Source organism: Agelaius tricolor, unplaced genomic scaffold (genome assembly GCF_023055355.1).
Source record: "Agelaius tricolor isolate 1412-34295 unplaced genomic scaffold, bAgeTri1.0.p SCAF_11, whole genome shotgun sequence".
NCBI lineage: Eukaryota > Metazoa > Chordata > Aves > Passeriformes > Icteridae > Agelaius > Agelaius tricolor.
The window spans coordinates 14,021,300-14,043,695 of NW_027269271.1; the positions used below are offsets into that span (position 1 = coordinate 14,021,300).

General features: G+C 39.5%; 1 protein-coding gene across 10 annotated transcripts in view; it reads left to right on the forward strand.

The window, feature by feature from the left end:
• Positions 1 to 561: 561 nt before the first annotated feature.
• The window catches only part of ARHGAP29 (Rho GTPase activating protein 29), a 47,544-nt gene continuing 25,709 nt past the window's right edge, over positions 562 to 22,396 (forward strand). For 8 of the 10 annotated variants that reach the window (XM_071436240.1, XM_071436243.1, XM_071436248.1 and 5 more), the window contains exons 1-3: positions 562 to 707; positions 3,306 to 3,651; positions 21,720 to 21,863. In XM_071436240.1, coding sequence (XP_071292341.1) covers positions 3,390 to 3,651; positions 21,720 to 21,863 — 406 coding nt within the window. In that variant the 5' untranslated portion in view covers positions 562 to 707; positions 3,306 to 3,389. Of the gene's footprint in view, positions 708 to 3,305; positions 3,652 to 16,518; positions 16,693 to 21,719; positions 21,864 to 22,396 lie in introns of those variants that run through there. The other 2 variants (XM_071436250.1, XM_071436249.1) reach the window with 2 other exon arrangements.

The window sequence follows — 22,396 nt, forward strand, 5'->3', positions numbered from 1 at the left end:
GCTATCCTGGGGATATAGTCTGAGCTTATATAGTAATTTTGTTACTGCTTTAATTTTCAATAAGTAGCCAACAGAGCTCATGCAGGAATAAAAGTGGGCTGAGTTTAGTAGAAAGTGTGTGTGTGCACACGTTACTCTCAACAATACTGGAAGCTGTTCAATTAATGACAAACTGGATCCAGGAATACAAAGCGTGGGAGGTTGAGCATGAGAAATTTATTCTGTGCTTTGCCACGGTGTTTGTGTTTCTTGTTGGCCAAATCCCTTAAAAGCAAAGCCTGGTTGCTAAACACCACGTAGCCTGAAGTTGGACTTTTCCTCTCTTTGGAAGCGTGTTGCGCGTACAGCAGTGGCTGCTGCGCGGTTCCTTTCCCCGCGCTCGGCGGGCTCGCGGAGCGGCCGTGGCTCGGGTGGCTCGGGTGGCTCCGGTGCTGCCGCTCACCCCGCGCCCGCGCCCGCACCTGCCCCGCTCCGGGCACCGCTCCCGCGCACCCGCGGAGCTCGTGGGGGCGTGTCCCGCGCTAGCCCCGCCCCCGCAACAACCGGCCAATGGCGGAGCGCGGGCGGGGCCGGGGGCGGTGGCGACCCCGGGGGCGGCGGCGGCGAGCGGGGCTCGTTGAGGGGAGGGCGCTCCATGGGCAGCGGGGCGGCCGCGCGAGGGGCCCGCGGCGGCCCGGCTGCTGCCTGCGCTCGGCCGCCGCTCTCCGGTAAGCGCCGGCCGCGGGAACGCTGCGACGGGAGGAGGGCGGGCGTCGCCTGTCGCCGTCGGGAGGAGCAGTGGGCGAGCGTGGGGCAGGGCGCCGGTGAGCCGCCGGGGGGACGGGGGCGGCTGTAGGGGCCCGGTGCGAGTCTGGCCCCGGCGACCCCCAGCGCCCCGCCCGGCGGGTCCCCGGAGCGGTGCCGGGCGCCTCTCCGCGTGCTCACCTCCGCCCTGCCGCCCGGTACCTGCCGCGGCCGCGGGGAGTGCGCCCCGCCGCGGGGCCGTGCGGGCCGGGGCGGCCGCGGGCGCCGGGAGTGCGCGGCGGGGGCAGGGCGGAGCGCCGACCCCCGCCCGGGGCACCGGCAGCGGCCCTGCCCTCGGCCCGCCGGCGACGTGGCCCCTTCTTTCCTTTCTTGCTTGCTTTTTTTTCCCTTTCTTCCCCTCCCTACCGGGGAGATTGTGCTGGGAGAGCAAATTTTTGAAATATCTGGCGCTTTAGTTTTTCATCTTTTTTCCGTCGGGACGGGCAGTGGCTCGCTGTGAGCCAAAGGAGTCTGGAGGCGTTTATAACAAAGCTGGTGGATGCTTTTCGCTTTCAAAGCCCAAGTCTCCTGAAGAAATATGAAACACTTCTCAGTAATGAAAGGCATGTGTTCTGGGAGGGAAACGTTCCCCATCTGCCTTGTAACACAGGAGGAACAGACGTAAGGGCTAATATTTACGAGCAAAAGGTGCCTCTTGTGCTAAGCTGCTCGGTTTTCGTTTTCGCAAGTTTTCCCCGCTTAGAAACACTTTGTCATCACTTTTACAATTTTCAGAGTGGTGGCATTATTGTACTGCTTGTACCAAAAAAAGGCAACGTTTCTAAAGTAACACAGCTTTAAAAGCGTGGACTTGCCACTGGAACAGGTCTAACACATCGTGCTACTTAAAAAGTTGACTCTGAAGCTGGCCAGACTTAAAAGAGGCATGTCTTTTAAATAATATGAAAATCTTTCTCGATATAAATAGATATCACACTTGTTAAGAGGAGAGAAGGTTATGTTTTGCCTCTAATTGCAAGGCAGAATTGCAAAGTAGCTTTGTAGCCATGAGAATTATATGTGGGAACAGAAGAAACTTGCTTAAACACTATGTTTAATGTAAACCTCACTTCAGTCTACTTGAGGTGTTTGGAATTGCTTAATTATCTGCATTATTTGTATAGTGTGATGAGTGTTCTTATACATACTGACTTTAAGCAGTAAACAGAAATTAGAGCAGTTAATTTGTGTTAAATTCTGAAGTTTTCTTCCCTCTCCCCCTGCACCACTCCCTGGAAGGCTTGCACATTAATTGCAAAAACAACTGCTTTGACCACGTTTCCTCTGATATTTTTAAACTGCAAACAGAAATAAAGCAGAAATAATGGAAAAATAATTGAGGTGCATTAGAGTAATGCCTATTGAAATTCATAGTGGGTGTGTTCAAAGTGGTAAAGGTGCTACTGTTTCAGTTGGTCTAACCAAATATAAACATATGCAGGAGAACCCGTTTCAACCTGTATTTTTTAGTTTATAGCAACTTTTATTTTTAGGTAAAGTAATTGAATTTGAAGATTTGCTGCAGATGTGTCTGCAACCCACATTAACTTTTTAGCTGTTGTGTTCCAATTTGGTTTTTGGGGTTTTTCCCCTGTGGTGTTTAGGCTGTAGCGTAAACACTGGGAATTTCTCCTGGTGTTGAGAGAACAACAGCAGGCGTTGTGGGAGCTGCTGGAAGTGTACCTGACTCTGCCACCTGCAGTTTGCTTTGACATGAATCGCTTAACCTAACATGGCAAAATTTTCAGTAGCTTTCTGGTTTATTTTTTTTCCTAAAGGAAAGGAATGCAGCTAATTTCTTAGTTTATACTCCTCCAAATTTGTGCATTTTTATGGTAGAACTTTCAGAGCAGAGCAACGTCATTCAAGATAACTGCAGTGAGACTTGCAGATAAACTTTGATACTAAAATAGTTTTTAATTTTCTTCAGTTTTCCATGTCTTTCTTTTGATTGCCTTTCATATTAATAGATAACAGGCTGAAAAGCCCACATAACTTGTTTGAGGATATTTTCCTTTCTGAGACAAACTGTGATAGGCCATGGTTTCTTGCGTGGCACACTGCACGAAGAAAATTCATCCTATTTGATCAAAGCTGTGTATTATCTTAATAGACAGGATGCTGAATACAGCTTGGTGGTTCATGCTGGGGGGATGTTGATCATAGTCTGTATCACAGTTGATCATAGTCTGTATCACAGTTGATCATAGTCTGTATCACATCAAGTATTTTTGTGATTGTATTCAGTTGAAGTAACATTTCATGGTAAAGAATAGGTCTTGGTAAATGTAGAGAATGCAATTTCTAAATATTCATGGAATAAACTTCTCATGAAGTAAGCATGCATCATGATTAGCTTTTGAAATAATTTTATACTCAGTTTAGCATTTTAATGTAAAGCAGTATCATCTTGAAAGAAGTTTTGGATCTTGTCAGTACAAAAGTATTGCTTCGCATATAATTCTATACTAATCAGCATTTTTCCTTCTCTTCCACCCCCTTTTTCCTCCCCACTTTCTAAGGGTTTCACCTTTGGCTTGCCCAATGGCCACCAAGTGACAGAGAGTGTTGACTGCGGGAGCTCTCCAAGCGCGGCGGCTGCTGGGATGTTGCGGCAGAACGGCGGGAGCAGCAAGCGTGGTTTGGGATTAGCCCGCCTGTCTACCTCCAACTTCTTCACCATCTCCACTGCAGGGAACTGGGCAATGGGGCGCAGCACCAAGAGCAGCTCTCTGAGCAGCATTAGCTCCAACTCTGACTGCTATGATAATCCTGTTGTGGATCCAGAATATATCATGCAACTAGTGAACGATGTCAGAAAATTTGCAGATGTGCTACTATATTTGAAGGAAGCCTTTCTTTCAGAAGGTGTGTCAGTTGTTCTTAATTCTTTGATTTTCTGAAACTCTTACCCAACTCCATTTGTGTGTTTTAACTAGTGTTTGCTGTGGTTGTTTCCCCCTGCCCTTTACCTTCACCATTTATCCTCCCTTCCTCTTCCCTCCCCACCCCCAGCATGGTGATTACAGGAAGCGATGGTTTTTAGTTTGGGTTCTGCATTTCCTCACCAGAACAGTGCAATCTGTTTCATAATCATAACAAGGGAAAATAAGCTCTTAGCAGGCTGTCTAGGCTGATGCTTAAATTTGTGAGACCATTGACTGATTGGCTTTTTAACCCCTTGAATGGTTGAAATGGTTTTTGTAATTCCAAACAATTCTATTACTATTTTGGTTATATTTTAGTTTTCTAGGCTGATTTGGTTTTTGAAAGTCTTCCACAGTAGTAGCTTGAGTTTTAAGGTAGAATATAACTGCAGTGTCTTCCTTTGCAAGAGAAGTATTTACTGTCTTCTGCCAGCAGGTGGAAACTGCCAATTTTCTTCTTTGCAGGAGGTGTGTGTGTGCACATTGTGTTCCTGTACCTTTCAGGGCAATAGCACTAGTCCAGTTTTGGTCATCAGCAGGAAAGCTTTTATCTGAATTTTGTGAGATTATTATCTGAGCTGACAGCCAGAGCAGTTTTGTGTAAGATGTCCTGAGTGCTGAACATTTGCAGTCACCTCTGTGTTCAAGTGAGTGTGCATACAGCTGAAATACTGCTGCTAAAATGTGTGTGAACAATTCTTAAAAGAGCAATAATTTGACACTAGTGATCACTTTTATGTCCTCATAGTTTTTGCTGAGCACACAAGATGGTCAGAGTTATTTGTGAGGTTGGGTGTCTGGTGCCTACTGAGAATGAAATGGACATTCTGTAGGAAAGGTGTGTCAAAACACTGAAGTGTTCCCATTGCCATGCAGCAGTTGTTAATTGCTTGCTAGTTTAAAATTTTGAGCTCAAAGATCCAAAAAAACTAACATGGAAAACAGGAGTTGTCATCTTATTTTGTAATATGATATAGAATTAATTTGTGAAACTCTGTTGACCATTTAAAGGATTTATAATTTTAAAAGAAAAGATGTTTCCCTTCCATAGTTGGGAGTTTTCTTTTGACCTTCATCCCCATAATATAGTGAGCTCTGTAATGCTGGCTGGAGACAACCTCCTAGAAGCTGCATAGTTTGGTTTGCATTTTCTAATTTTGAAAACGTTCACAGTTGTCTCTCCAGAAACTAACAAAAACTTAACAAGGTGGTTGAACAGACTTCTTGCACATAAAATTGTGGTTTGCAATGCTTTCAGCTTACCACCACCCTGAAATTAGTTACATCAATTATTTGAAGATGGAATCAGTTCCAGGGATAGGAAATTAATTTCTTCCTTTTTGGAAGGGGTGCATCAATGAGTGTTTATATTTGCTTGGTAAGCATGGCTAGAGACTCCTGTAGGTCTTTCAGCTTCTAACCACTACTCCCTCAGCTTCTGCATCAACTATTAGTTGTTGTGCCGCCTCTCTGGCAGATTTGTCTAAACTCCTGATGCACAGTAGCTTCAGGCTTGACCCTGTGGCTCCCAGTTGTCCTCCTTGTGCTGCTGGGTCCTGCAGTGGTTGGCAGCTGACTGCCAGGGGTGTGTGCCTTGAGTGTCATTCGTACTGACTGAGGCTGGTGCTCCCTGTTTGTGATAGCTGAGCTATCATAGAGCCCAGCAGTTAGTCACCTGTGGTTCACCTAACATTCATCTGATGAATCTTGGCTGACAAATCTAAGAGATTTTGGGTTATAGCGTGTGTTTGTGTCTAAACTAGAGCATAAATGCCTTGGGATTACAGACTTGAACTGTGTTTTGTTATGCTACCAATGCAAGTTGATTTGTTGCATGAAGAATATGTTGAAATTTCTTGAGGGGAGTATTTGGTGAATGAAATGTTCCATAGATTTCAAGGCTACTTCTCTTTGCGTTCCTTATGCTAACATGATTTCATTTCTTACAGTAGTCTCATTTATTCATGCTGAATAAATTTTTGATACCCGTCAACAAAGGGAAACCCAAACCAACAACCAACCAACCAAAGCACCCCAAACCAGCAAACAAAACACTCCGAATGTAACTGTAGAGTTTAAAAGTTTGACAGCTGTTTGGACATGAGGGAGCTGCAGTTGTCTCTTGTGTTAAGTACCATATGTTCCATACCCTTCAGTTCTTGGTGTCCTTTAGTTAGGCCTTGTACTCATTGGATGTAACATTCTGTTATTAGTGATCCAGTCTGGGGATCACTACAAAATCAGATACTTTACCGTTGTCTTCATTAAAGGAGAGCTCTGGGCACTTTTTCAACCTAGGTCAATGAATCCAGTGCTGTTTCACAAATTTTGTGTTTAATTCTGCTTGATGCCAGGCTGAAACTGTAGTGGTGGTTAGTGCAACTCTTGCAGTTAGTGCATCAGTCTCTTGGTCCAGTCTTCAGCTAAACTTCGGATGAGCGAGATTGTCCATGTGGCTAGCACTAGTAAGGACAGTTGTTGTCACTGTGTTTTTGTGTTCGAACGGGAAGGTTGTCTTCAGCTGTAGCATTTGGATTTTATGTAGTTAGAGATAATTGAAATTTATTGAGAAATCTCAAAATAAGTCTTATTTCTTTCCTGATAAGAAAATTAAAACAATTCCCTAGCAATTCCTGCCTGGAAGGCCAGACCTGAGAGTGTATGTTGAGTTAGTATGCAGAAAATTCAGATAATTTCCTATCATTTGTGCTGTTCTTAGTGCTGTTCATTTGACTGTTCAGTTTTATGGGTGGCATTGTTTTCCTGATGTGCCCCAGGTTTACTTCTTTTTGTTCTAGTTTACATCCCAAGTTCAAACTGTTAAGACATTCTCTGTGCTTTGGGTTCCAACAGTAACATTTCAGCTATTAGCTGAGAGTGTGAGAACTTGCACCCCTCTTTGCAAGGGTAGGACACACAGGCAAGTACAGTATAGAGGCTGGAGCCAATCAGTGATTTTCAAGATAAAAGTAACTTCCTATGGTAAAAGCAGTTTGAGGAACTGAGAAGTTGTTTGCTTCCCATGGAGACCTGCTGAGGGCTTAAAAACCTGACCACAGTATTGAAAATAGTAAAGATTTTGAAGTAAAGATTTTGTGAGGTATATTTAAGGTAAATCCTGTAACTTGAAGAGGTTAGTTCTTGTCCCAAACATGCAGGATCTAACTCTTACAAACTTGTAGTAGAGAATCTACCAGGTCAAAAAAACATTGCTTACTGCATTGATATGCAAAGTTGAGAGAGTCTATTTAATAGGTGTTTATGTATGAGGTTGGTGACTGCAGTCCAAGCTTTTACTGCATATAATAAATTTTACTGTTGCTTCAAGTAAATGATGTTACTGTGTGGTCTTTGTTCAGATGAGATTCATTTTCTCATGCAAAAGAATATTTAGGACACAGTAAAATATCTTCTAATTATGAACTGAAATTAAGTATTTAATCTTTAAACAGTACATAGCAGCTTTTGCTTATATTGCATTAGAGAGGGAGAAAGCATTCCTGTTTCCCTGCTCTGAAGGTACTTAGCTACTAGTTTTGTGACATCTGATACTTTTTTTTAATGAATTTAATATATACCATAAGGTCTGCCCTTGAGACTGTGGGAAATGCTGTGTTTCATTATGAATAGCTCTAAGGGTAAAATTTGCATGGGGTTTAAAAGTGCAGGAATAATTACATTTTAATATGTAGTCATCTTGATTGTACTTTAGAATATACTTTGGAATTTTTGCTTCTTTATCACAAACTTTGAAGTAATCATTAAAGTGTGATATTGTGTCCTTCATGTGGGTAATTCTGCATCCTTTTAATGAGCAAAAACTTTTGCTTCAATTTCATCCTATCTTCAACAAATGTAAATTGTAGTTCATTCTAAAATATTAATATACTCTTTTTTTCCCCAGGTATCTTAGAACCAGAGTAGCAAGATAAAGTTATTATCTTTCATTACAGGTTTCTCTGAGGTTCAGAATGTGTCTAATTTTTTAGAGTTTGATAGATGTTTTTGTTTGGTTTTGGTGGGGTTTGTTGGGGTTTTTTTTTTTGGCTTTGGTTTCTGTTTGGTGGTTTTGTTTTGTTGGGTTTGTTGTTTTTTTTAACTGAAGCAGAGGCGAAAGTGCTGCTGAAGCTGGATGGCCTGGTCAGGAATGTTTGCATTCTCTTTACAGTAGCACCAATACTTTCAAACCCATCAGGAATGCTACCTAACTTGAAACCTATCAGGTTGTTATTTTTGCAGGATAAGATATTCACCCCAGTGGGACAATTCTAAAGGTGTCTCAAGGTAAACAGTTTCCTCAAAATGAGGAACTCGTAATCTTTAGTGACTTCAAAACCTTCTTTTAGCACCACAGAAATTGGTGTTAATCACGTACTGCACTAAAAGCCAGAAGCCATTGACTGAATATAGTGCCTGAGGCTCAAAGGTGAATGATTTCTCTTCTGCCCTTCCTGGCTTGATAATGTATCTTGTCCCTATTTTTAGTATGATTAAGGCACTGCAGCATTTTTAGCATTTCATTCATTTCCTTATTTTCTTATAGTCTAAAATGCTACTGTCCTTTTTTCTGAGGCAGTGTTCTTGAAAGTCAGTTTGTCCTGTTTTGCTAGGGAAATCTGAAGCTCATTAGTTACTGCAGTGAAGATTACAGATTGAATTTATGATAATTTTTAATACTAGTTGTAATTTTGCTGTTTGTTCTTTATTCCAATTTTGATGCTTCTCAGTGAAAGGTGCTGTCTTTGATACACCTTAAACTAGATATATTTACCTGTCTAATGACACCTTCTACTATTAATGCTTGGTAGGTGGGCAAACTGCTCTAAACAAGGATCTGATAAAGTATTTACTTTTCTTCGCAGCAGTTTCTGGAAGCAACATTTGGGAGTGTTTTTAATATTTGTTTTGATTTGGGGGCAGTTGGACTGATCTCTTAGGCCTTTTGGTGGAAGATGGTGCTGGGTTTCTGATGGGTGGGTAGTATTTTGTTTGATAAAGAAAAAACTTTTATGAGAGATGGGAAAAGAAAATGCTGTCTGGGCTGCTGACTTTTGGGAACTGTGAAAACATAGTGATTATCAAATGTGTAAACAACCTGCTTGTGAATTATTAAATGACCTCTGAGAATTGGTAGAAAAAAGCAGAGGAATCCATGTAATGTGTAGCACATTGTTTCTTTTATTCCATGTAGCACAAAAAAGAAGGAAAACAAACTGTCTAGTAACTAATAAATAATATGGCAGAATTAAAAATAGTTGAGGAAGTTGAGAAATAGTCTAAAGTGGAATTTTAAGTTATATCACTTCCAGAATCTATCAAAATGTGATATGCTTGCAGTATCTGAAAGAATAATTTTGTGATTTATTATTAAAATATATTTCTTTTGTACTTCGTAGCTCTATTCAAACTTGATCCACAAGAACTAACAGCATGTTTCAAATGCATTTGCCTGTAATAAGATTGTTCATCCTCTTGCTGAACCAAATTAGATGTTACAAGGTGAATTCTGACAACTTGTGTTTGCTGCTTTGGATGTTATGGTTCCCATGGCAGAGTTAGCAGAAGTGTCTGAGCCTCACTAGCAGGGAGGGCAGGACTAAACCAGGCTGGGGCAGCTGCAGGGAATAACCTCTGATGTGCTCCTGCAGAAACTGCCTTTATTTTCCTCTCTCCATCAGCAGCTTAATCGTTGATAGAGTTCTGTAACTGTTTAAAATACTCAAGATGCATCTAAACCTGCTGTTTTCTTGTTATAAAGCTTGTTATGTTTGGGGTTTTGTTTTAAACATGCTGATAGTCTATTTCTACAGCAGTTTGCAAAGAAACTTCTACATGAGCTGCTGTGATCTCTCTGTTCTCCTTGACACTGGTGGTAGTTCTCAGGTGACTGCATGCCAAGCTGAGTTTTGGGGCAGATGTACCTGAAAACTAGTCCTAGGAAGAAAGGAACTAGTTTTTAGCTGGATCAGTTCCATTAGCTGGCTGTAAGGTTGTACTGAGTGCCAGCAAAAAGGGAGAAGTTGGCTGGCAAAAGAACAAGGGGCCCGAGGTTAAAGTGGAACAAGAGTGTGAGGCTCTAGGCAGAGTTGGTGTGGCCCTCCAGTCTGGCATCACAGCATACATTGCTAAAACCTGTATCTATTCTTTTGTCTCCTTTATTGAATGCTAAGTTTGACAGGGGTTATTAAAGGTGGGGTGGTGGTGGGGAGAAGAGCAAGCAGAGGATGCCCTTTGTGGATGACAAATTAACCAGTCACCTTAGCAGTGAGCTTTTTGCACGCTTGAATTTGACAGTCATCTTCTAAACTTGCCTTTCTGAAACCTGCTTCTTACATGCACAGTCATATCTGCTTCCAGTCTTTCTGACCTAGAAATTCCTTAGTACACCCTTTCACATACCTCCAGGTAGTAGTCACTGCTAAGTAGAAGTTCTATCTATCTGAAACTGAAATTGTCCTTTCACAAATCTGAAATAGTCTTTCAAGCTAAAAGATGTGAAGGATATAAACAAGGATAAGAGCAAAGTAAATAGTTCCTTAAATTTTCTTTAACAAGTAAAACTATTGCTAAGAACTGAAAGCCAATAGTAGTGACTTTTTAAAAGAGGTTTTCCTGGGTTATTTAATGGCAAAACTCAGAGGGAAAAAAAATTAGACAGGTTGCTTCTTTTAGTGTAGCTGTAGGACCACAGCAAGCCAGAGACCTCCTGGTCATTTTCCCATGCTTCCTTCACTTTCACATGGTCATTTTCTGGTCCTTGGACAGAAAACACTGAGATCCCTGGCCCTGAGTCATGTTCCTGTCCAGTTTCCTTAGAGTTGAGAAGCTAGGCAGAGAAATGTACAGCCTGGATGAAGGCAAACCCATAGCAGAGTAAAAAAAGGTATTTTACAGTCAGTTTATGGGAGGCAGGCATAGTTATGAACCATAGGTTTTCCCCAGGAACGTTAATCTGGGAGAACAAACTTCCCACCTTCCTCTTCTTTTCACTGCAGATCATCCCCCAGTCTGTTTTGCCCAAGCCTCCTGTGTTTTGAGTCTGCTGGCTGCAGGCTTCAGTCAGGGAGTCTTGGACTTTCAGACTCTGTGAGCAGACCAGAGGAGCTGGGTATTTTGTTTGGTTCTGCAAGTTTGCAATGATAGTGCACTGCTTAATTCATCTGCAGTCTTCTGTTTCCACTATTCTGAGCAAGAGGAAAAAACCAACCTCCTCTTGGAAGTTGAGTTCAAGCAAATCTGTGTTCTTCTTAGTCAAAGTGTAAGCTGCCTGTTAAATGCTGGTTGCTAATGTTGGATAGGAAATGCTGTTTCTTCAGGTTCAGAGAAGACTGAAGTTAAATAATAACTTAGTGGACCAGGAGATAAGTTTGTGGCTGATAGTACTACCCCTCCCCCAGTTGCATACTCCACATTCCTTCAGAACAAATGTTCACTTGTTGCTATAGTGTCGAAGATCAGCAGTCAGGAGGGGGGGGTGTCTTGAAGGCTCGTGAGTGTTTAAAATGTAAAATCAACCCTTATGTGCAGTCAGATATTTTGGTTGACTTAAATAATTAGCATATCTTTCTTTAGGAAAACTCTGAGCTGTTTATAAGAGAGCACAGGCATTTTTCATTCTTATGTTGCTTCTGAAGTGCAAAAAAATGTAATACAAAGAAAAACTTCATTCTTAGTCCTTTTCACATTTCTAATGTACGAAAGCAGCTCAAAACACCCTTAGCTGGAGTATTAATTAGAATTAGCTTCCCTTTCCATCACAGCAACTAGACTAATGGAACTGAAATGACAAAAACAGCAAGATGAAAGGTCACTAGTGAGGAAGAGGATGAATAGTAGAATTTTAATTTTTGAAAGTAAAGCTAGGCCTTTCAACAACAAAAATCCTTCTAATACCGTTTACAGCTTAAGGAGCAGGAACACTTGAACCAAAAAACAACTTGTATCTCTCAAAGAGCTCTGTCATAACATCTGAAAGATAAGAATTGACCCATATTCAGTCTAAGTCTTGTGTTCTGAAGGGCAATTCCATGCACATGTAGGAGCTCTTGTGCGTTTCAAAGCAAAACAAAAAACGCTTGCCATAAATGAGTTTCCCACTCTTGGCAAAATGTATTGTAGCGTATCCACAAAAATATTCAGTTTTCTCATTTTGCTCATGCATCAATTTATCAAAATTGCAACATAAAAGAAGAACATCAATACAAACAATTTTTGTGTGCCTGACAGCATAGAGTTAACAGCTGTAATTGTCATCTTAATGATCTTGACTTCATGAAGGTTTCATGGACTAAACCATTCCTTTTCCACCAGTTTTGTTGGAAGTGTTTGTTCTTCCTATTTATGTGGCTAGGTCACAGAACTGAAGCTGACTTGTTGCTTAATTCTGAGCAAATGTTCATCCAACCTGACAGTTCTAGTGATTTGATTGTTCGAGCTAATGTCTTGCTAATGGATTAGAGTTAGAACAGCATGGCAGAGTAGGAGATTTGATACAGAGCTTGGACCTTGATTTTTGTACATAGCTGTTTCCCTTTCCTCAGGAAAATAGGGATTTTATGGGGGCTTATTCCTTTGTCTGCCTAAAATGCCCCTTTTTATGGAAGACGGACATGACTCATGTGAGGCTGTAGAAAATACTTAAGTTGAGTTATACTTTCATCTTAATGGCATTTGTTACAGAACAGTGCAAATGCAAAACCTAGGACTTGAGGAATTTTCTTTTGTTGAGGCTGAGGTTTAACTGAACAAAGGATTTTTTCCTTTTCCCCATTTTTTTCTCCTTTATTGCTTGAATAATTTCTTGGACTAATTTTTAAAAGTATGTATGAATTCTTACTTGCCAATTAGAGTTATTTTTAGTTGATAAACCAGTTTTAATCTTGATATCTTTAGGACTTGACATACTTAGCAAGTTCATTTCCAAGTTCTTCTCTAAATATTGTATTTAAATTTTCCCAGTTTATGCAGGTGTGATTGTTTTAGGGCTCTGTGTTGTGAGGGAATGGAGCATCTCAGTTCATGTTCTACTTTAGGACTACAGTTACATTCTTAGCTCTACTTCTAAGCTCAGATGTCACTGAAATAATTATGGACATCATATTCCTGAAGCATCAGCTTAAAGACTGCTCAGTGTTCACAGATTTATCTTGCTGTTTTAGTGTTTATAGTAGTATGAATGGATTCTTTAGTAGAATGCTTTCTGTGGGGTTTTTTTGTTTCTCCTGTGGACTTTTGATTTCATTCATTTGTTGTGTACAGGGTATGTAAGTTATTTTGTTCTGCCACAACTATGGAACTAAAAGGTCTATCCAGAAGTTGTCCAGTGCTGACAACAAGTGGGGAAAAAAGTGTTTACTGGAATCACTGAAGTGGTGGAGGTGCAGAGCAGTGAAGATTGGCAGTCAGTATGGTCTCAGCTCACAAGTAGGTTATCCACTCCCAAAAGAAGAGCAGTTGAGGAGGCAGCTTTTTTGAGAGGTAGTTCTAAATGCTTTGTTGGGTGTTGAGTAAGCTGCAAATTGTTTATCTGCAAGCTTAGCAGTACACATGAATTGTGATAGTTGAGTGAAGACAGTTTGTGAATGGCTTTTGAGAAAGTGACTGTGATAAACGCCTGATGCCAGCGCTGAAGGGGAAGCTGACAGTAGGGTTCAGACTGCAGAGTGCTCAGATTAAATGCTTTCTGCTATTGATGTTTAAACCCTTCTGTTAAAGACAAGCAAACAAATTCAGCAAGCAATGGAGAACTCCTTCTAGCCGTAGTTAGCTTCAGATGATGGCTGGACATGAGATTTTAGAGAAGGTGGCTGAGAACTTAATTTGGAAAGAAAGCAATAGGTCCGAAGCATATAAATTCTTGATCTAGCTTTGACTGCCTGGAATGACAACTTCAGTGGTACTGGGGAGAACCAGATGGGCAAATCCAGAACCACAAAGCAAATGAATTCTGCTGTGTTTCTCACCTTTCTGTTGCAAGGTATTTTGTAGTAATACTATTCTGTTAAAAATTAATGGTGAGATGTACAGTGAGTTACTGTTGCATTTTGGGAAGTGCAAGTGCCAGTGTGACATCAGCTGCTGCCTTAATGATAGTATTACTGTATTTTCTCTTTATCCAAAGATCTTCAAAAATGCTTTGGTGTGAATTAACTGATATCAAAACATTATATTGCAGTGGAGATCGACTGCTCCTGAGTTTAGTAAATGGGAAGATTTTAAAAGTATTTTGTTTGGACCATTCAAATGGCTCTGTCACCTGTGTGAGTTATGCAGTCAGGTTTTACTCTCTTGGGTGGTTGTTTCAGCAGGACATCAGTGATGGAACTTCAAATAACCCTTAATCCTTTATGTTCACCAGTTTTCTAGACAACTAATGTTATCAGCTGCTGCTTTAGGGACTTGAGTACAACTTTAAATCTAAGTTGATTTTAAAGTGTAACTTTTTTCTTTTAATCAATAAACCAGAAATGGACTACTGTCACATCCTATAGCAGTCCATAGTTCTGTTTAAAAAAATCCTTTAAAATAAATGCACAAAATAACACACTCCTTGTTTAACACCATATTATCTTGTAATCCTGGCTTTGTGAGGTCTTTAGAAGACCAGGTGGGCAGGCAGCAGTAACATAGCTTCTTCACTCAGTGGCTGAGGCTGAAAGTGGAAGGAGCAGGCAGGTAGAACAAACAGCATTTTAGATTGAAATTAACATGAGTTAAAGGTTAAGTATTGTTTGATCATCTCTTGATATTGGTTACCAAAGGTTAAATTAATTTTATTTAGAATTAATAAACCATAACTTTCATACTACTCTTTCTGTGTGCCAGTTTGATGTGGTATGATCAACTTGCTGGAGAGTCTTTAATTTTGTGATTTGTTCTTTCTTTAAATTTGTGCTGTAAATGTTGAGTGAATATTACTTCATATACTCTCAGAACTTGAACCAGTATGCAAGGAACATAGTTGCTTAGAGCATAAGAGGTCTCATTTTATTTTAACAGTCTTCCATTGGCAGCTGTTCAGTCTAGTGACTGTTTGACTAAATTTTAGTGAAGTATCTTTGAATAAGAAATAAGTAACTAGTCACTATTAGATGTATGGTTGCCTGTCCCAATGGATATGATTTTTTGTGAACTGTGACTGATCAGATTTATTGCTAATGTATTCATACTAAAGAATACAGCCCTATGTCCACTTGACAATTTACAATTTTAGCTTAAAATGTGTCTTGAAACTTCTGAAGCGTTATCCTCACCTAGATTTATTCTTAACCTCTGGGAAGATTCAGGGAAATGAACAGTGACTAAAATGACCATGTAGTGTTTTCACTCTCATTTTGTCAGAAATGGGTAAGTAAGGAAACACTTGCAATCTTCATTCATTGCTGCATTCTGGTCTCTAAATTTTGGTTTAATAAAAGATTAAAGTATTCTAAAGATTAAACTGTGTTGCTGAACACACCTGGGTTAGTTGACTGGAATCTCAAGGCTAGTAGAATAAAAAAGTCAAAGACATGTAGTGTACAGCATATTGAAATAGAATAAAAACGGCTTTGTGGTAGTTGTTTTTCTGAGAGGCTTCCCCTCTTCAACAAATGGGGAATTCATCTATGAATCTAAATGTGAGACAACTGTGAAGTAACAACTTTTCTGCCGATGTCAGTTGGCAAACCAACAAAAGGAAAATATGTAACTGCTTTCAGTGTAAGCAGAATTATAAGATTTTTATTATTCTGATGTATTTTGCATATACACCTATTTTATTAATGTTTGAAAAGATTGTTTTAAGACTTTTTTTGTAACTTTAATTTCTGAAAATTAATTTAGTCTGGATTTGCTCTAAATATGTGGTCAAGAAGGACTTCTTACAAAAGTTTTGAATTCACAAGCACAGAATTGGCCCATAACTAAAATGGGGTAGGAATGTTAGTCCAGTTTAATGAAAAACAAAAACCAACACAGCTCAAGGTCACATCAGAAGCTGATCAGCATGGTTAGTGGTTGAATCTAAATTGATAAATTGTTGTATTTTGGCCAGTCCCTAACAGCAAATGACAAATTTGAAAGGGTTATTTTTGCATTTGTGATATATAACAAAAAGTCATCATGCTAGAAAACTTAACTTGGAAGCCTTAATTAATGGGGGATAGTTTTTGTGTTCTATTCAGGGGTATTTTTTCTGCAAAAATTGCAAGCTTGCAATACAGGGTGCTTATTTCAAAAAGTAAAGACAAAACCGTTACTGTTCAAATAAAAAAAGAGTACCAGGTGCTTTTTTATTTCACCCTAAATTTGTGCAACCTGACTTTAAGAAGAAATTTAGTAGTTCAACAGTAAAGAGACAATTAACTTTCCAAATGTTAAATGCTTTCTTTTATTACAAAAGCATTATTTGTGTGGAATAACTGGAATCAAACAGTGCTACTTTCAGTACTGTATTCAGTGAACTGTTTGCAGGAAGTCTCAATGCATTCTCACTGAACTGGGTCAATATTGCTCTATTCAAAAAAAAAAACCCTTACAAAACTCTAATGCTTTTATTTCAAATACAGGCATTTGGGTTACTATTTTTATTACTTTGTTTTCCTCATTCCTAATCAAACTTCACGTGTCCCTAGATTTTCCTCATTGAAATAATTTCTTAACTGATTATTTTCCATAAATTGTAATTTTTTGCTGCAGTATGATGTAGTTAGAGCATTGGTGGGAGCACATGCTTCTAAAGACTATGAATTTAGTGTGGTGTGTTTTAATGATGCCATGACAACAGGGGTTGCCATGATACTGATGAACAAAAAGGCTGGGACTGGCTATCTTGCTAATTTGGAAGCTTCAAGCACTATGTTCCTTGACAGAGGGATGGGTAGGTGGCTTCTTATTCTGCATTGTGCACAGGATAGAAAGGTGATGACTCTCCCAGACCCTTCTGCAGCTTCCAGCCTTGCTAATGATTTTGCAGTAATAAATTCTTCCAGGAATTCTCTGAGTGAGTTTTTCAGTGAATAAAAATGTTTCCTTCCTTATATCTGCAGCATGTAGCCAAATAATGAAGAAATATGATAGCTAAGACTGTTGCTTTCTCATCACTCCTGAACTATGACCACCAACAAATAAATATTTCTACCACCATTAAAGGAAGAAGTTTTGTTCATTTTATATCCATATAGTCAATGAAAATCATGTCTAACTCATATATTTACTGCCTAAAAAAAGCTGCTTTGATGGTAGACCAGAGTGCAGGGACATAGGTAACTTTGCTATGGTCAAACCACAATCAAAAAACTTGCTCACTGTGTGTTTGATTAATTCTTGTGGTCTTTTGAATGTGGTAGTGAACTCTGTTAAATCAAACAAATAGGCCAGGCTGTTAATTGTGTTAGAATGGGGCTGACAGAGATAACAAGCAAAAAGAAAATGATGGTTTAATCTGGGACTGTTTGCCAAACTGCAGATGTAGGAATTAGGCGATTTCCACACAGTTCATGATTGTGTGGTTGTTTTGCCTACTCTGTGATGCTCACTGGGAAGTCTCATAGTCTGGATCAGGTTCAGACCTGAGTGCTGACAGTGTCCTAGTATGCAGTATGGACATAGATGACGATGATAATAATGAGATTTTTAGATAAAATCTGTTTTACTTTGGATCAGCTTCATTCCAATGCTGATTTTTTTCCCCTGCCCTAGGTGGCACAAGTGGTGACCCCATGTAATCCTTCTCTAGAGTGTAATAGAAACAGGATATAATTTACTTAAAGGTCAAATGAGATTTTTTAATAAACAGAGTGAATGGTCTCTTAGCCAAGATACTGGTCTTGACTATTAAAACGTTGGTTACTCAAGCCTTCCTCTTCTGAGTCCTTCAAAGACTGAAAGTGATGAGAAGCTGATTGTTTGCATCCTATAAGGTGAAACTTTTTATTGAAATTCTGGATCCAGATATTGGGGAAATTGTTTCCAAGTTTGTGTGCTTGTTCTCACCACCATCCTGCAAGATTATTTGGCTGGCCTGTTTGTCCTGAAAGAGGTTAGGATTCATGGAGAAGATGTGAAATTGTGCCTAAAATTGGAATTCAGTTGAAGGGGAGGTGAAGTACATGCACTTGAGCTGATCCCAGGAGAACAGATTTACAAAGGGAGTTCCCAGAATGAGGACTAGACCCTAGTGAGGGTGATGGCTACCGTGGGCATTTAGGGCTCTCATCAGTTGCATTTATTCTACTGGAAATGTCCAGAGTGAGTTCTCTGTAGATTCTGATCATAGTGAAGGCATAGAGTGTTTATGAAGGTAGATGCAGAAGGTATTTGTGCAAAACTCCAAATTACCTTGTTTATAGTAAGATTTTGACCAGTGAGGTGAGTTTCTGTAGACTTCCCTGAGTCTAAAGAGCCTGCTCTGTGTATGTAAACTTGTGGCTGTAGAGGGTATGCGCAGCGTGTTGTTCACACCATGTAATGTTCTTGAAAATACTTGAATGCATGACATAACTAACCACATCTTCTTAATTGTAAAAGGCTCCTAATGGAAAGCTGGGCTTTTACTTGTTGTGAGCTAGAATATCTGCTTTGACAGTCTCCCATGCATTCTGAGTCAAAGAATTTTGCAGAGATGTGTTACTTCTCAGTTGTTTTATCTAGACTGCTACGCTGTCTTTCTTTAGTGAGACCAACTTCCTTACTAAATAAACTTTTGGCCACAGCAAAACAGTAGTTGTATTAGTGGTTTCCCTTCTTTGGGGACTGGTGGAAATTGAGTAGTAGAGAGAAAGACTGCTGCTGTTAAAAGGCCTTAATATTCTACAAGGAGAAGCAGAAAGTAGAATTGCATGTACATCTCCTGTATGGGTCTGAAGAGCAGTGTAGTGGGGGAAAGACTGTTACTCTGTGCTTAAACTTATCCTGGCAAACATTTGTTGACATAAACAACTTCAGAAATGTTAGGGCCAATAATAAATCAGGTCAGACAAAAGAATGCCAGCCAACTGACACAGCAGTGCCTTTCCCGACTGCGTGTATTGTGACCAGCCCTGACTTGGCAGGGAGGGTGACTGGTGCTGAACGAGCTTGATGAGCAAATTTGATTTTGTGTTGCATGAATAGAATCCATAGCTGTAAGGACATTATTGCTTAGTAACTTACTAAACAAAGGCTTCCCTTTGAGAAATATGTAAAATTAGAAAATAGGTAGATTATACTTTTACATTAAAGATGTGTGAGCAGTTAGAAAATGTGGTGACCAAAACCATTGAGGACTGGGATGCCAGTGACAATAGTGTGCTACTGTGATGGCTTGGCAAAGAGACTTTCCAGCTGCTTTGTACTGTCATTCTTGTATATTAGACTTGTCAGCTTTGAATACATGCTTTTTCACCCTGTTCTTCTCTCTGCAGTTCTACACAGTATGCTTTCATTGGGGAAGCGTTTGTTTTCAGCTCTTGTAAATGACAGTTCAACCCCTAGTGAAAGAAGATTTTCAGATAGGCTACTAAACTCTATGCAAGCCTTTTTTTTTTTTTTCTCCTTTTCAGTTTTAAGAGCTGATTCTCTCCTTTTGCGAGGTAGGGGGCTGACTCATTCCTCCAGGAGATTGCAGGAAACCAGTCACCTGAGTGAACAGCTGAGCTCAAGTGCCCAGAGAAGGCCTCTAAGTGTTGCAGGATCACTGACATCATCCTGCTTTAGACTTGTATGGATTTTGCATTTCATGCTGTTAAGCTTGAGAGATGTTTTAAAACAATATGGCATCCATTGGTGGAGAATTTCCTGCTGACTTCATGTGCATCAATGAATGTGTACAGCAATACAAGTGACAGAAGAAAAACTGAAAGTAAATACTTTTTGTGAGTACTTCAGTTAGATTGAATTGCTGCAGGAACTCATTGGAGGCACATTTCCTTGTGCATTTCTTTCACTGTATTTTTTCTACTGTTGTTTTGATCTCAGCCATTTTCATACTACCATTAAAACTCTATTTCTGTTCATCTGGCATATTTAGGCTGTTTTGCTGCCTGAGGTTTCTAAATCTGTCCTGAACAGGAAATCTCTGGTTTAGTGTCTGTTTGGTCTCAGTTATTGTGAATGCAGTGTAGTTGTGGTTCCTGATGCTTTCTGCCCCCACCTCTCCCCAAGCACCACTTGTCACAGACCTTTTGTCTTCTGGAGGCACAGAAACAATGTTTCAGATATTTTGTAAACAAATGATACAGTGATGGAATACAAAGAAATCTCAGTTGGGTGTAGCCTTTGCTTTTGAAAGTACAAATAAGTAATCTCCTCCTTGATTGCACTATTATAGTGATAGTGTTCTTCTGGATGGTATGATAAACATTTAGTTCAGCTCAGTGGTTGTTTTCCATTAGCATTTCCCTTTGAAGCTTATTACGGCTCTTCCAGACTTGAAGGGGCTTGTGTCCACTTCAAGACTTTTCTTTCATTTTTCCCCTTCTCACTTATTTTGACTTTCCCACCCAGCTCTATTGTTCTGGCAAGATATGTTATCAAATTTTAATAGTACTGAGTCAGTTCAAAATCATTATACGTAGGTGTAAATGAAGATGAAGCCACAACTGGGTGGTCATTTTTTTTAACAAGTTACTTAGAACTTTCCTAATTTTCTGCTGACTAAGATGGATTTTCCTAGACTTTTCTGTGTCCTGTTACAGATAGAGCTTGCTTGTCCCTTCCAGCAGGAAAAGTGCCTGTGAATGGTAGATAGTGTTTACCTTTGTGTACTTCCTGAGTCAAGGCTTATTCCTTTGACAATGTATAAGCCAGTCTGAGTTGAAAAAATCTGCTGATGTGTGGCATGTAGGGAAATAAAGCCTGAATCATGGTGGTTCATAGGAGATTTGCTGTTGTACCTGATACAAATACATAAAATTTGTGTGTAGCCTCTGCACATGCACACCTGACAGCAGTGATTCACTATACTGATGTGTCATGTTGTACTATGTGGATTCCTCAGAAAAATTTAGGTGCCTCTAGCCTAATATAATGTTTTGTCACCAGAAAAAATGGCTCTGAGTTGAAACTATTCTCTGAGCAACACTGGATCAATTTGCACTGTACTGTGATTGTCTCTATTGACCTGTTTGTTATCATGGCCACAGACACAGAATTGCCCTGCTCGGTGGGGAAGTGAGTCAGCTTCTATTAGATCCTCTTTTTCTTTTTCATAAGCTAGACTTTCCTGAATTTGAAAGCTTTTTACCGCAACTTGCAACGCAGCACTCTGGCACATGAGAAACTTTAATTCCATGCACCAGCACCTCTTCTGTAACAGAACAGATTGTGGTTTAACCTGTGCTGTGCATTCAACAATAAGTGTTTTGTAAAAAACTTAGATGAGGTTGGGATTTAGAAGCACATAGCAAGAGGCATGTAAAATAAAAAGCATCACCATCTTGGAGTGTGTTTGTGAATTTTTCTGATTTGGCCTAATTTAGATGTTCAACTTACTTATCAGGACTAACATGCTTAAAGACAGACCTTTGTAGATCTTGGCTTATATCCTAAAGATGCTTAAGGTTTTGCTGATACTTTAATTAAAAACTAACCAACATTTGCCAGAAATTTTAATTTACAAACATACCTATATGGTGTTGAATTTGTATCAGGTGAAGAATTACTTAATGAACAATCAGAATCTGCTTTTGTTGATACCTTTTTTCATATAAGTAATTATCAAAATGGTGGTTGATGAAATTACATGAGAAAAAATGATGGTTTAATTTAGAAACCCTAGGGTGTTGTTATAGAATTCCCCCTCCTCCTTTTTTTAAAGTATGCTTGCTTCACTTTTTGTGAGAAATAAGTTTGTGTGAATGATATACAATATTGCAAGTTTACTATTGGTAGCTGCTATTATAACTCTGTGTTTTAACAATTTTTTTATTTTAAGTAGGCTCTGCTTCAATATGGCCTAGAATCCTATGCAGCTGAATACTCTCAGTGTTTTGTAATGTGACTGGGTGTCAATTCACTATTTTAATGTAGTTTTTCCTTTACTTTTTTCAGAAAATCATGATGGCCTGCATCAAGTAGTACATGAACGCCTGGGGGAGTTACTGCGTGTATTAAAAGCAGTGATAAATAAACATCAGACTCTAAATTCAGTTGATATTCTTAGTGCTGCAGGAACAGTTATTGCAAAAGTAAAAGGTAAGGAATTACTGTCTTTCATATTCGTGGAAAATTGTAATTAGTGACTTGATTGGCATAGAATTATACATAGAATTCCACATATACAGAAGAAACTGGGGGTTTTTAAAGCATAATGCTGTAATCATTTAAAAAAATGCCTTCCCTAAGTGAAGAGTAATATTAAAGTAGCTTGTTGTCTCATTGATGTGATAAAATTCTGCTTATAGGAAGCTAAGTGCAAACCCACATTGAATTCTAAAAGCATAAGCCTTTGATTTTAAGCTTTCTTTACCTGAGTATCACAGAATAATATCCCAGAATAATAAACCTGGCATGTATCTACTTTGAGATTTGCCAAGAATCTTTGCCTAAGTTTGTGAATCTGTAGGGATGGTATTGTATTTATATCAGGTGAAGAAATCTCTGAGCAATCCAAATCTGCATAGTTGAAGAGTTATAAATTCCACAAGTGCATTGCAGCCATGTGTCAATAAAGGTGTCAATAGCAACAAAAGTGTTGCAGACATGTAAATACTTTCTGTTGTTGATCT